Below are 14,735 nucleotides of genomic sequence, written 5' to 3' on the forward strand. Positions count from 1 at the left end.
GCAGCAGAGACATGTAATGAACTAACTGCATTCCCCATCCCCATGTGCCCCTGTCATGGAGGAGGTAGAGGATTTGGGAGTGAAGTTGAGCCCAGGAAGAAGGGAGGGGTGGAGGGAAGATGTTTTTAAGATTTGCGGTTTATTTCTTACTATCCTGGTCTTTTATTTATTGGCAATAAATTAAATTAATCTTCCCCAAGCTGAGCAAATTTTGCCCATGACAGTAACTGGTGAGTGATCTCTCTCTCCCTGTCCTTTCCTCAACCCATGAACCTTTTGTTGTATTTTCTTTCCCCAGCCCAGCTGAGGAGAGCTGTGATACAGTGACTTTGGTGGGCATCTGGCATCGAGACAGGGTCAACACACCACTAAAGTCAGTCTGGCTCTGCCTAATTATTTAGACCTGACAATAAACATTCTCAGGCTGGCATATGCATCTGGGAGTAGGCAGGTTCAGCCCTACCCTTCTCACAGCACCAGACTTCCAGGAATTAAAGGCTGTGAGTTGCCAGGGAGCAGCCACAGCCTGCACTCACCTCTCTGCAGGCTCATCTCTCTCCACCTATTTCTTATGCAAGATTTCTCTGCTCCAGTCCAAAACTTAGCTTCACATGAAGTCTGATTAACTGTGGAGCTCCTTCCTCCCCTGAAGGTGGACCCCACAAAAGGAGGCTGAGCCAGGAGTTCACCTGTGGTTGCACAGCATAACTTGCAGCCTTCGGTTAATCACCAAATCTCCCTGCACAATGTGTGGGAAAGGTGCTGCCTAACACAGGGATCCCCAGAAGCCACTCTACTGAACATCATTCAGGTTAGTCACTAAGGTGCACCCACAGCAGAAGCATGTATTGTGCCCCAGGTGGGACACAGGAAAATTACCTCCACATGGGAGGTCTTCCCAGGGGATGGGGGATGTGTCCTGGAACACAGCAATGGACAGTCTGAATCTTACCTAAATCTTTTACTGACCTAAGTCTGCATTTCTTTTCCTATTTCCAATAGTAGATATATATATAGATAAATAGATAAAGATATAGATAGATACAGATAGATATATATACACACACACATACTTGCATGTATGCATACATACACAGATATGTGCTATTATGAAGGGTATATGAAAATGGAGACCTTGTAATCTGTGAGAAGCCATAAATGCACAAACCCAGCCATTCTACCTAACAGAGATTCCCCTCTCTCATAGTGGCCCATTTCAGACACTAGTGCATGTTGTCGAAGAATGAGCTGAATGGAGACAAATGTCTGCTGTGACATATCCCCCTCACTTCTGACATTTCCAGGTTTCCAGAACCAATAACTGCATCAGAGGCCTCACATCTCAAGGACCTTGATGGATCTTTTCCCATGAATTTCTCTAATCCTTTTTAAAATCTTTTTGTATGTTTAACATCCAAAGCACCACTCAGCAACATGCTGCAATTCACAAAAAAGCATGCTTTGTTTTCTTTTAAACCTGCAGACTGATAACTTTGTGACCTTGGGTTACCACAAAGAGTGAATAATCATTGCTTAGTCATCTTCTCAATAAGTTTCAGAACATGTTATTATTTATCCAGTTCCTGTCTTTTCAGTTGCCTCTTCTCGGAGTTTAAATTAGTTCAAGTCTATTAAATCCTTCTACATGACCCATGTCACCCCCCTGGCCAATCCTGTTTTTCTTGAAACCTTTCTAAGTCCTTTGTAACTTTTTTGAGATATGAAAGCAGAACTGTACACGGAATGAAAGATGCAAGTTTATGTATATGAACATATATTTATCTGTAGCTGTTTTTTCAGGTTTTAACATATCAGCACCTTTTAGTCTTCTGCTTAGCATTGTGCTATCCACAGTTTTTTCAAACTCTCTGTCCTTCATAACTGGAGTTAATTTTGAGTCTATTATCCTAAAGGTAAAGTTTAGATTTTCTTCTTCCTAATGTATTTGCATTTATCAGTACTGACTTTGAGCTGCCATTTTCTTACCCTGCAACTCAGAACCATGGCTATCATTATCTATTGCAGCTCTTTGCAGTCAGATTTAGTCGTGACTACTCTGGTATCATAAGTGAACTTTGTTCCCTCACCATTCACCTCCCTTCCCAACTCATTTATGAATATATTCAACAGATACATGGACATCAGAGGGACTGGCAGTAATAATGTTATCTCATTACTGGCTTGTTTCTGCATTGCTTCATCAACTGGCTCCAAATTGCTTTCTTAAAACAGGACAAGGATTTCAGTCTTCACGACTCATAATGGTGACTCATAATAAGTGAAAATTTATGTTAGTGTGGGACACAAAGAGAGATGAAGAGAAATCATGGAGGTAGTCCCCTATGGCAATGGAACAGTCATGACCTGTTATGCAGCCTTTATTTATCACAGATATGATTTGTCCCATGTAACCTGTTCAAAAAATTAAAATATTTGGTACTCAGAATTATACAGTTGTGCTTCCCCTCCAAAGTCTGAGATGTATAAATGAAGACTCCTCTTTCCTCTGAATTGACTTCCAATTAGTTTTAATGAGGTGTATTTCTGTTTAGTTTTCTGTGAGTAAAAACTAATTTCTGGCCTCCACTGCTGAGGATGTGCATGTTATCCTGACCTTTCCAGGACCACATTTCAACATGGAGAATGCCCTGACATATGCACCCCCATACAAACTTTCATTCCCAAAGTTGGATGGTCAAGTGTAGCCATTATAATGGTATCATTACTTGCTTGGGAAAACTTTGACCATTTTTCCTGGAAGACTTTTAAAATGAGGTTCCAGGTACTCATTAGCCTTTGTGGGTTTTTTCCCTCCATGAAACTGTGAAAGGAACATGTCATTGAAACAATGGCATTTTTCTGACCACTCCTTTCTCAAAAAAAAGTGAATTTGAAGGTATATCTGTAGAAAAATTACCAGTTTGGACCTGCTACACTCAAACTTTTAGGCAGCTTGGCTCACTAGGAAGAGAGTGACATTTGGATTGGCAATTCTAAACCAGCAACAGTGAGCAGGAATCAAAGGCAGAAGTGAAAGGGCTCATGTGAGCAAGCAACAGTTATTACTGCCCAAACACAAATCAGGTTCAATCCCATTCAGAAAAACATCTTTCTAATTGCGAGAGCAATCTCCAAAAGCAGACATATCCATTTCAAAAGGGAGAAGAAAGCTTCAGTGAAAAGCTGTGCAACCACTTGAAATGCTCAGAAAGAAATGGATCTAAACTGAATTAAGGTCAGCAGAAGGGGCAAGAAAAGGAATGCAGCTTCATCCAAAAAGGATTCAGCTATTATAAGGATTATGATAATATAAAGATCTCCAGAGATACCAAAGTGATGTAAAATACATATTAGAAAAGTACATTCAATGAAGTATACTGCAAATCATTATGAATATTCAATTTCAATCAAAATAAAATGAAAGAGAGTACTCAGGGACTCTGGATTTGAATCTGAAAAGACAATTAAAAGAAAAGAAAAAGAACTAAAAAGAGAGAGATAATAAATTTGATCCTATAAAAAATGCAGAGAATATTAAGTAAGCTTTTCACCTATGATATGGAAAAAATCAGACAACGTGATTTTAAGCATCTTAATATGCTTAAAATATGCTCCCTCAAGTATTGCTATTTATTCTGGGAACAGAGAGCTGTCTGTTCACCTCGAGCTGTTCAGGATCATTTATAAGAGAGCTAGATATGCTCAAAAGGTAGGAATGATAGCAGGAAAAGACAGAGCAATGTGCTTCAATTTGTGGCAGATTTTTTTTAGTGTGGAAGCATTGAACAAATACTGAGAAGAGGAATAAGGTGTATCAGTATCTTAGGACAGAGACAATTTTTCAGGGTGAAGAAGAGGCTCAGGAACCATAAGGGGTAAGAAATATGATTTCACTACAAGCAAGTATTGGGTCTATTTCTTAATTTCTGGTCATTTCAGGTTTTAGGTATTCATAAAGAGATGTAGTTGTATGTGAAGATCTGTTTAGTGATTACAGCACAAAAATAGCAAAATAATCTGTGCTCATCTTTTCAATAAAGCTACAAGAACACAGTGTGGATTTATCTGTACAATCTCCTCCACCACAGACACACACACAAAATTAAAAAAAGAAAATTTGAAATTGTAGCCTACAGCTTGTAAATGAGATCAAATTCTTGAAAAATTGCTGGCAAGTCTATGGGAATACACATTAAGATACTGCAGAATGTTTGGTGCTGCATTTCTGGATATAATAAAATATCTACATACAGAAAAGGAATTAAAACCAAAAAATAATTATTTTTCCACCAAAAGGAGCCAAACAGATCCCTGAAACCTACTTCAGATCATACTTGCCAGCTAATCAGTGTGTGGACCATTTGTATATCAGAGTTTATTTTGTTTATGTGTTCAAAACTAAGAGACTGCATTGACACTTTTAAGAATAGAAAACAAGTCCTGCAAAAGGATTTTCCTATGTTGTTTTACTTTGCATCAGTGCAGTGAGTGCCCCTGTCTTGAAGGTACTGGAAGATAACATCACTGTGGACAGATGCCATACCCCCATGTCATATCAAAAGACACCCACACCCACCCACACCCACCCATACGCATTTTAATTTGCAGCTCACGCCCACTGAAATATTCAACAGAAGATGCCACGTGATCAGGAGTGGGTAAGGGATGCATTTCTAACTTTTTTTACCCACTGCTGGCAATCACTAACATCATGTCTTTGTCAAGGAAGCCGTTGCTTAAAGCATTCCTACAAATACCAGTTTTCCATTACTTAAATACAGAAAGCAATGGAATACAGAAAATGTGCACATTCTTTGTCTCCGTTAACTGAAACTATTAACGTACTTCAGTCTCTTCCACTATGTTTAAATTATTTTTATCATAGTGAGCCTTTTGTCTAATTCCCCCTGCTCCTCTTGCCTGCAATATAAGAGTGTCTGATAGTCTCCTGAGCTTCTTGACAAGAAAGCAAGTATGACATATTGCAAGATTTGCAGTGTCTGTTGCAGGATGAAAGACACACAGTGGAAAAGAGGCACAGTGTACAACTACCAGCAAGGCATTCAATAAAATCAGACTCTGCTTTTCATACCAGATATTTTACAAGTATTGGATTGCAAGATATTGTGGAACTGGGATGGTTTAACATCACACAGTTAACTACATATTACTACCTGACTTTGTGTTGCTCAGATAGAAGCATCTGAAATTTTCCTTGAATCCTTGTAGTTTAGAGAGTCTCATTTTTTCCCTTGAAAGACATGCTATTTTTTTTTCATCCTTTATTGGGATTTTTGTGGTGTTCTGTGACACTGAAGTAAACTGAGCAGAAGGCTTAGGTCACAATAAAATGTAGATTTTTGTTGCTGAATATAATGAATATCTATAGAAATATGCAGACAGTTTCAACAGTTACTACGCAGAGGAACATGGAAGAATACCAAAACATCTGGCTGCTTTAATCTGAGACTGATTTAAAGCCCTGTTTGGGGTTGACACCTAACCTAATGATACAATCACATATTAATAGGTATTGTGTTTGTGGGAACAAACAGTTCACATCTTTCAGCATCTGCAGCTGTTCCTAAGAACTTGATGGGCCATGTGGCTTTGGAAATCCATGTAAGCACAGCCTCAGCCTGTACATCCAGTCTTGAGGGCACAGAAGGTCTAAGGAAACCCACCCTGAGTTCCTCTGGTGTATACTGTGTAGCTTCTTCTGGTATGATGGCATCTGTGCCTGCCATTGCTCCTATTTTGTTCTCATTAACCTGAATTCACTTTGCACTTCAAACATTTGACCTCTGCTTCCCCCCAGTCTTAACATTTTTGTCTTTGGAAAGTATTACAGAAGTCTCTCCATGTCCTTCTGAAGCTATAATGCAATTTAAATGAGAAATTATTGTGATCTGGCCTTAGACAATGCAGGATCTGTTGTAGGTCTATACTAAATATTTTTCCATTACCTTGTCAAAGCCAGCCAAGCAATGACCAAAACACATGCTTTTTTTGATTGAAGTGCATGTGGTTTACCTTTTGCTTCCATTTTACTGGTACTCAATTTAAACCTCTTGATCTCTCATCAGCCTCTCAGAGTTCTTTATAGCTTGTGTTGCTACTGTAGTTGTGCAATATGAAACAAATGAAAAAAATTTCCTATGCATAAAATGATTTAAGAATAACACAGTAAAATCATGACGAGAAATTGTTCAAGGTAGTGAACACACCAATGAAATTTTGAGTGTCTTACAAAATCTGGGGTTTTAACTTTCAAAAATTGCTGCATATTGGAACTTCTTGATGTATGACTCTAGAGTAGGTGGTATAATAACAATAGTAGTAATATCTGGAAATTAATTACTTGTGTGAATAGCTTCTAAAAAACTCATTAAATTGATTAATAAATGTAAAATTTTTCTAATCTTGTCATTATGATCTTAATAATTTTATTTTTGTGGGTTAAATTCAAAGTTCAAGCATTCACTGGTTCAACTGATTCAGAGAATCCACCAAGACGTTTCTGAAAACCTTCTATGGGCTGACTTGGTCTGGCTTCTCTTCTTTATGGTTTTTACAGAAACAAAAGGCTTTCTTGTGCTAGAGATCATGCAAAATAACATGAAGAATCTGCTGGACCTTCTTTTTCTTTCTAAGACCTTGTAGTTTCTGTGAGCATCAGTATCAATCATAGAAATGTCCCACAGATTGTAACAGGAAGAAGGGTATGTCATGGCATAATTTCCTTTGTGCTATTGTGTGAACTGTACAAAGCCGACAATTCCTTTCCCAGTTTTAATTACAGAGACAGTAATTACCTGCATTGTATGCATTAATTAAAATAGTCACAACTTTTAAATTAATTTTTAACATCTCACAACTCTATTAGAAAGGCTTGCATATAGAGTTAGGCCAAATAAAAACATGGAATATACTTGAATGAAATGCAATAATTTGACCAAAGACACAAACAACTCCACTGTTATGAGGTGTATCTGCTAATACAAATGGGTTCATAATGACTGCAACTCAAAGGCAGTAAATTATGAAAAATGCAGTGCATTAATTGAACCAGGAAGATTATTGATATCCTTGGGAATCAGTCTTGTGCTTCTGACTAACCCTCAGATTACAAGCTCTTGCTTCGTGTCTGGTATAGGTGTAATACTTAGCTTTGTTGAAATAGGTAATGTTGAAATACACTTTTTCTTTTCCCCAATAGTGGGGAAGTATGAACAGTGTTTCCAAGTCAGAACAGTGCAGCTCGTATCATTAAAATTTCATGAGTTATGACTTCCCTTGGATTTGTTTGAGTTGTGAAAAAGCAGTACCTTGTATTGTATTCCTCTGCTTAATTACTGGCATTTTCTCTGGGGAGTTCAGTAACATTTACCTTATATTTCTAACATACTTTCATCACAAGGTCTTCTGCTTGGTTGCAGAGAAGCAAGCACTACAAAACCATCCCACCAGAGACTGTAGGGGAAGAAATCAATGGAAATCCAGTCTTTTAGGCTCTGCTGCTGTGATCATTAATCACTTTCCCTTATACTGTGAGAAAAAAAAATAGTTCTCAATTTAATTTTAGTAGTGAGTGCTAAAGAGGCATTAAGAAATGCACTTACTTCTCTCTGTTGAATATGATGAATTCTTTCCTAACGGTTTCCAAGCACTGCTGCAGGTGTACGTTCTTTAAAAAACAGCATGAATAGGTTGATTAAAAAAGATGAGAAATCATAGACAAAAATCACACAAACACAAACAACACCTAACAAAAAGGCTTACGAATGAATACTATCACGAGTATTTTGAAGACTCTTAAATTGGGCTGTGATAGCACAATCAATCTCATTCTTTTGGAAGAAGTACCCCATAAAGAATTCCTGAGGATTTTTACATCTGATAGCTGTACGAAGAACAGCTTGCACGAACATACAAAATCATTAGGAGTAGCAACATAATTTATAAAACCTCACTGAAATGATAATTCAAGTCTGGAAATTGTTATTAATTTTCTCAGTACTCTTGACTATTCATACAATGCATCTTTCTACATGGGACACATTAGTCAAGAGTAAATAAAAAGCCTTTTCACTGCATACTTCTCATTTTTGGTAGTAGTACTGAATAAATACTTTTTGTAACTATTTGTCCATGTGTGGGAAGTGTTTTTGGCAACTGGAAACACTTTTTCATACTTTAAATGAGCATCTGTGATAACCTTAAAAATTATTATAGCTTAAACATGTTGTTACTATTTGACCGAAAAAAAATGGTTGCTTTTCATCTTGCTTTGGAGATGATTTATGCAATGTATGAAATGACAGACAGAAAGGTTGAGTCTACTTTCAGAGGTGATAGAAGTGAATGGAGTTTGCCTATTCGAGTGTAATCAAAATGCCACTGACTGCAGTCACAGTCCCCATCTTACCAGCGGGCAGGTTTCCTTGGCTCCGTCTTTGGATTTGTTTTTGGCAAGTCGCTTTTTCTTTTTATGGAGAGGCTTGGACTCTAAAATCATTTCTTCAAGTTCAAATGTGGGATCACAGTTCAGTCTTCCTTTCTGGTACAAAAGGATTCAAAGTTACTCTTTGAAGCATTGTTGTGGTTTTTTAGTTTGCTTGGCAAGTGTTAATAGCAGTAATAATGAACCAGCTCCTCAATCACATCTGTAAAATGAAAACTGTCTTTTTAGGCCTGGAGTGACGCTCAAACTCTAAGTAAGGGAGATAAGATAAAAATCATATTATATAGCAATTATAAAGAGTTAGATCCACTTCCTAGTTATAAACAGATACACTCCTAGAGTGACTAAAGTTATGCTTCCCCAGTGAGAGAGATTAATCTGGTCCCAGGTCTTCATGAGAATATCAGTTAGTGCTATAGAGCATAAATGGCACCTGTAATAGTGCAAAAGAGATGGGGAGTGCCTCTAAGACTTTGTTGAAATCTGATTTTCTGAAGTGTTACTGTGGATTCAGTTACTTACATGCTGTCCATGAGAACAAAGGAAGGAGCAGGCCTGTTTTGTTAGCAGCCTATATTAAAAAAATTGATTCACAGTATTATAGAATCCCAGGTTGGAAAGGATCCCAAGGATCTCCTGGTCAAACTTTTCTGGAAAAAACCACAGTCCCCAGTCTGGACAAGACAGCCCAGCAACCTGTCCAGCTGAATCTTAAAGTGTCCAGATTTGGGGAATCCACCATTTTAATGGTCAGATTATTGAAATGGCTGATTGTTGTTATGAAAAACTTTGCTCTTATGTCCAGCTGGAATCTTCCCAGGAGTAACTTGTACCCAATATCCCTTGTCTTTTCCATGTGACTCCCTGTAAAAAGGGAGTCTCCATCTTTGTAGCTAACCTTTAAATAATGGGACATGGTGATAAGGTCTCCCCTAATCCTTCTTTTCTCAAGGCTCTACAAGCCCAGTTCTTCCAGCCTTTCCTCTTATGGCCTGTTTCCCATTCCTCTGATCATCTCTGTGGCCCTTCTCTGGACCGACTCCAGCCTCTCCACACTTTTATGTGTAGTGTGGACCAAAACTGAACACAGTATTTCAGGCATGGCCTGTCAAGTGCTGAGTAGAGTGGGCAGTGACTTTTCCTCTGCTGGTGATGCCCTTGTTGATGCAACTCAACATCCCATCATCTTTCTTTGCCGTGGCAGCACCCTGGTCACTCACATTGAGCTTGGTGCCCACCTGGACCTCCAGAGGTGCTGGAGCTGTTCCCCAGTGGGGTAGATCCCACCCTGGGCTACATCCCTGGATTATGCTTCCCAGGTTTAAGACCTTACACTTGTTCTTGTTGAACTTCATAAGATTCTTGTTAGCCCACTTCTCCACAGGTCTTCCTGCAGGGAGGTTCTCCCAAAGTGTCCACTTCCCCACTCAGTTTGGTATCATCAGGGAACTTCCTCAGAGCACACTTCCCATCATCTACATCACTTGTTAAGGTATTAAACAGTGTTGGACCCAATATCGATCCCTGGGGGCCCCACTTGTGACAGGCTGCCAGGTGAAAAGGAGCTGTTTTCCACCTCCCTCTGGGTGCAGCCCACCAGCCAGCTCCCCACCCATAATATGCATCACTTGTCTGTGCCATAACACGATTTCTCCTAAAGGAGGCTGTGGGAAACTGTATCACAAGCCTTGGAGAAATCCAGGTAAACAATGACCACCACTTGCCCCTTATCAACTGAGCAGGTTCCTTTGTCCTTGAGTATGATCAGGTTTGGAAAGTACTTTTAGTCCTTGGTGAATCCCTGGCTTTTCCCAATTATGGGCTTCATTCTAGTCTATTATTCTTTTTCTATTCTATCCACTTTATTAAGATTTTCCTTACCCATTACACAAATTACTTAAATGTTTTGGATTCTCCATAAAAAAATGTTATGTTAATTTGTGATGCATGATGCAAATTTTAAGATTCTTTGAATCTTAAAATACAAGGAAGTCCTTTAAAAATTTTTTAAATTTCTTTTGGAAGTCCAAAAAAAATTTTCTGAAAGATTTGAATTGTGTTGTGGAAGATGCTAAAAGCAGCCTGTTTTCTTCTGGGACTTCTGAGAGTTCAATCACACCATTGTCACTGTCAAGGTGGAAGTACTAAAATGAGTCATATATGGATGACAGATATTTTTAGTAACCAAAACCACCAAGCAGTAAAATCACATCAGAAATTACTTGTATAATTTGTGGTATCCTACAATGAAACATTTTGTTTAGCGATCACTCCATCGTTTTTATTCCTAGTGAATTCTGTATAGTCGGAGCATAATATTTACATATCTGATGCCTTTTCCTGCATATTATCCAGACAGCTTTAGTAAAATGTATTTGGCTTTTATTTATGGAAATTTATAGTTTGTTTATATTTATTAATAAATAAATATTTATTACCTCAGGTTTCATTAATATCAGTTTCTTTCTTGACAATGTATAGTTTTGAGATTTGTGTGACTACTTAAAAAATAGATCACTTTAATTCTGAAGCTTTAAAAATAAAAGTAAATTTTATTTTTAAAAACCGTACTAATAATTTATGACTCCAAGCTGAATATGAAGAAACTAACTAAGCCATAAAGAAACACATGTGCTAGTTAAGTAAGAACTATGTTTATGGAATCAAACTATAAGGGAGAAACAAACCTGTGGGATATTGCTCCCACGGGCCTTCCATGTGCCCTCTTAGCTGCAGAGGGCAGACAAGCTCCTGACAGTCATGGCAAGCTGTCAAAATTTGTAAAACTCTCTACTTTCAAAACACTCCACAGGTCACAGGGCCCCAGTTCACCCTCTCATCAAAGGCTGAAAAACAAGAAATATTTTGTTGTGTGGCCCCAATTAATCAGTGAAAATTTTGCTGGTGCAACAAAGAGAAAGTTCCTGGAAAATGTGTGACCAAACTTGGTCTCATGAAACAATAAAGTTTCTATAAAAAGAAATATTGTGCTAGAAAAGACACTTTGATTCCCACATCACTTTTTTTCCTGACACACTTGATTGACCAGGTGAAACGAGCCCTGGTTGATATCAGACTCTTCATGAAAGAGTCTGATAGAGCTTGTAATGGGACTTTCATATTAATCTGGGTAGATAAATGAAACATTTTACTCCTATTTCCTTTTAAATGTAGAATATTATTTTGCTTCAAATAATACAGCTTTTCCCTTCAGTTTTATAGATGCCTGCCAAAATACAAATAAGGTGAATCCAAATGTGAAAAGAAAAGCTGTCTTTGCAGAATCTGAGTCTCTCTTGGATCCCCAAGTATGTTGTACCTTTGGATATGGGGAAATGGATCTCCCTTTTAAGGTACTGTGTTGTGAAGTTTTCCACATGCTGACAGTTGTGGATTAAACTTTTAGCTGGAAGTAGGAGGTCTAAATAATCAGTTGAGTTCTGCCTGAGAAGTCAGTGCACACCTCTGGTATCTCAAAGAGCAGCTTGAACTTGAAAAAAGGAAAAGAGGAAAGTCAGTCTCCACTCATCTTGCAGATCCACACCACCAGGAGAACGGAGTTTACAGTCCACCAGGCCAGGAAGGAGCTTTGTTCTGCAGTGCTTTGCTTAGGGCAGAAACCTGAAGGAGTGGAGGGGAGGTTCCTGGCATGGCATAGCTTAGACACAGAAGTAAGAGGGAAAGACTCCTGGCCTGACAGATATGACATTCACCTCTCCAACTTTCATGTTGCACTAGGATTGAGCTACAAAATGAAATGAAGGAATTTCCCTGCAGGTGAACATTGTCCTGAGTGCCTGTACAGAGGAGCGTGCCTTTCCCTTCTCCTGTTGTGCTAGTAATATACCTGCCATATTCCTGGTCTTTCCCCCAGTTCCCTGAGGGAGGCCTGCTTGCCGACCCGCAGCTTTCTTCTCCTGTAGGATATTGCTTCCAGAGAGGCTCTGGTCAGGTGCCAAGAAGCCCAGCAAACACTGCCAGCAGTGTCTTGGCAACCCACCTGTCTACCTTTGCTCCGTTAGGCAATGTCTCTCACCTCCAGCTTCTGAAGCATTGGATCCTGTCTCCATCATGTTTATGATGGACTCTAATGCGCCCCTGGATGAAGACAGGGTCTACCTATTCCACCTTCGTCATCTTTGTTTACAGTTGCATAAAAAAACCCCCAGCAAAACAGAAACAAACCTTGGTATGCTACAAATATGTTGTTTGGAGAAGAATTATAGTGTGATATGACTGAAAAAAGTGAAGAAGCATGTTAACACCACAGTCATTGCTTTTTATTCATGGCCTTCGAATACATTTAACTTGAAAACGATGAAAATGGAAATACCCAGAAAACACCAACAAAATGAGACTACAGTAAAAAAGAAACCACCAGATTCCCTCACACATCTGAATGTTTTATTGTCAGAAACTGTCACAAAGGAAATAGGTCAGCCTTTTGGAACCCTATTTTTTAAGTGAAAAAGTAGCAGCATACTGGGATGTCAAAAAGTTTTCCAAATGTTATTTAAATGCCGGACTTTCACAGCCACACAGTCTTCTTGGTTTTCTTTGTCTCAGAGTTAACTCTGACAATCATTTGCTCTAACAGCGGAAATGCAAAGTCTAGAAAAAGCTTCCTTTTATTTGAAAGGGAACGAAAAGTGAACCAAGGTTAATTAGTTTTTGTTGTGATCTATTGAAATGGGACGAATTTTCCCTTAGCTGTGACTGAGTAAATGAAAGTAGAATCCAAAGTAAATTGCTGAAGAGCAATAAATACAAGCATAAACAAGTAAAATAGCAGTGATAACTAAAGTCAGAATTTACAAACATATTCACCTGGAATATCGACTTACGTTAGGAACAAAGCCCGGGGTCACAGCTTTCTCTAGAACAGCATCCCAGTTGACATCAGCTAGGTATGGAGAGTTTTGGATGTCTGCAAGGCTTGAAAGGCGGCACTCTGGGTCCTTAGTGAGGAGCTGTGAACAAGCACAAGGCATTTTCTAAGGGACTGGATGCCATATGCAAGAGTAAATGTATCACACACATAATTGTAGGATACATATTTTTAAGTAAGAAAATGGCTAGGGAATCTTCTGACAGATGCTAGAAGTCCCAATTAAAAAAAAAAATTAAAAGTAATAACTCATAGGGTATGGGTATAATTTAATTGCCCCCAGATGGCTGCTGCAGGCATGAAGTATATAAACGCATTAGCAACAAAAGTCTGTTTACAAATACACAAGAGTCTGAGTGAAATGAAACATCATAGTGCAACACCACCCAACAATTTGTATTTTGTATTTAATTTTTTGGACAATAAAGTTACACTGAGCATCCTGGCAGCAATTAAAATTATCCACCTCACTTCTCTTATCTATTCAACACTAGATTGCTAATTGCTTCAAAAGACATGTATTTTTTATTACTCTATTCAAACATTCACCAATATTTCCTGTTCAAGTGTCAATATTGATGATCTGAAATATCTAAAATAGACAGATTATCTTTGCAGTATGGCCAGAAAATTAAAGCAAACAAAAACCTGGGATTTTAGGAAGAACACAATTTTTAGGGTCGGATGCATTCAGAAAGAGCCCTCCCTTGTAGCTTAGCGACATTTACAGCAAAGTGGCTTGACTTTTGTTGTTGCCACTGTAGCAACGTGGGACAGGAAAAGATACAGCCATTTTAATTTTTAATCTCCCTTTCTGGAAACTGCAGCAGAAATTCAGAGGGCAGAGTGGTCCTTCCTTCCCTGTCCCACTTGCATATCCACAGCTGGGGGGAAATGGGGCCAGGGCACAGAGGAGGAATTACTGATCCCCAAACTTTTACTATCACTTGTGAATCAGTTCCAAAATAAAAGAAATATTAAATTTTTACTTCTCTGAAGCCATGAAAAGCCTGAATCCAAGCCTAAGAATAAAGAACCTAAGAATACTGCACCACTCACACTCAGCCTAGAAATAAGGCCTGCTCTCTCATCCTTGAAATGTCGACTACCTAATGTGTGTGCTTGTCTAATGCCTTTTCCAGTATTGGAGGGGCTTCTGGAAGAGAAGAGAACAGAGGACAGAAGGTATTTGTGCTTTCTTACCTTTTTCAGTAGTGCTATCATGCCCTTGCACCATGCAGATGAGTAGTGAACTCTTTCTATCTTGAACATGTTGAGTATCTCATCAATGGGGGTGGCTGAATGAATTTCATAGGGCCTCTGGGATAAAGTTAAAACAAAATCAAGTCAGCAAGAATAGATAAAGCAGTGCAGACTATTCAC

The 14,735-nt window shown here is 38.6% G+C and overlaps 1 protein-coding gene across 1 annotated transcript in view; it reads right to left on the reverse strand.

The window, feature by feature from the left end:
- Positions 1 to 14,735, reverse strand: part of STK32B (serine/threonine kinase 32B) — a 164,378-nt gene that overhangs the window by 12,323 nt on the left and 137,320 nt on the right. The window contains exons 8-11 of the mRNA XM_048304965.1: positions 14,556 to 14,672; positions 13,309 to 13,434; positions 8,429 to 8,560; positions 7,623 to 7,687 (exon numbers count right to left, since the gene is read on the reverse strand). Of these exons, the coding sequence (XP_048160922.1) occupies positions 7,623 to 7,687; positions 8,429 to 8,560; positions 13,309 to 13,434; positions 14,556 to 14,672 (440 nt within the window). The remainder of the gene's footprint in view (positions 1 to 7,622; positions 7,688 to 8,428; positions 8,561 to 13,308; positions 13,435 to 14,555; positions 14,673 to 14,735) is intronic.

This window comes from Corvus hawaiiensis, chromosome 5 (assembly GCF_020740725.1).
Source record: "Corvus hawaiiensis isolate bCorHaw1 chromosome 5, bCorHaw1.pri.cur, whole genome shotgun sequence".
NCBI classification, from domain to species: domain Eukaryota; kingdom Metazoa; phylum Chordata; class Aves; order Passeriformes; family Corvidae; genus Corvus; species Corvus hawaiiensis.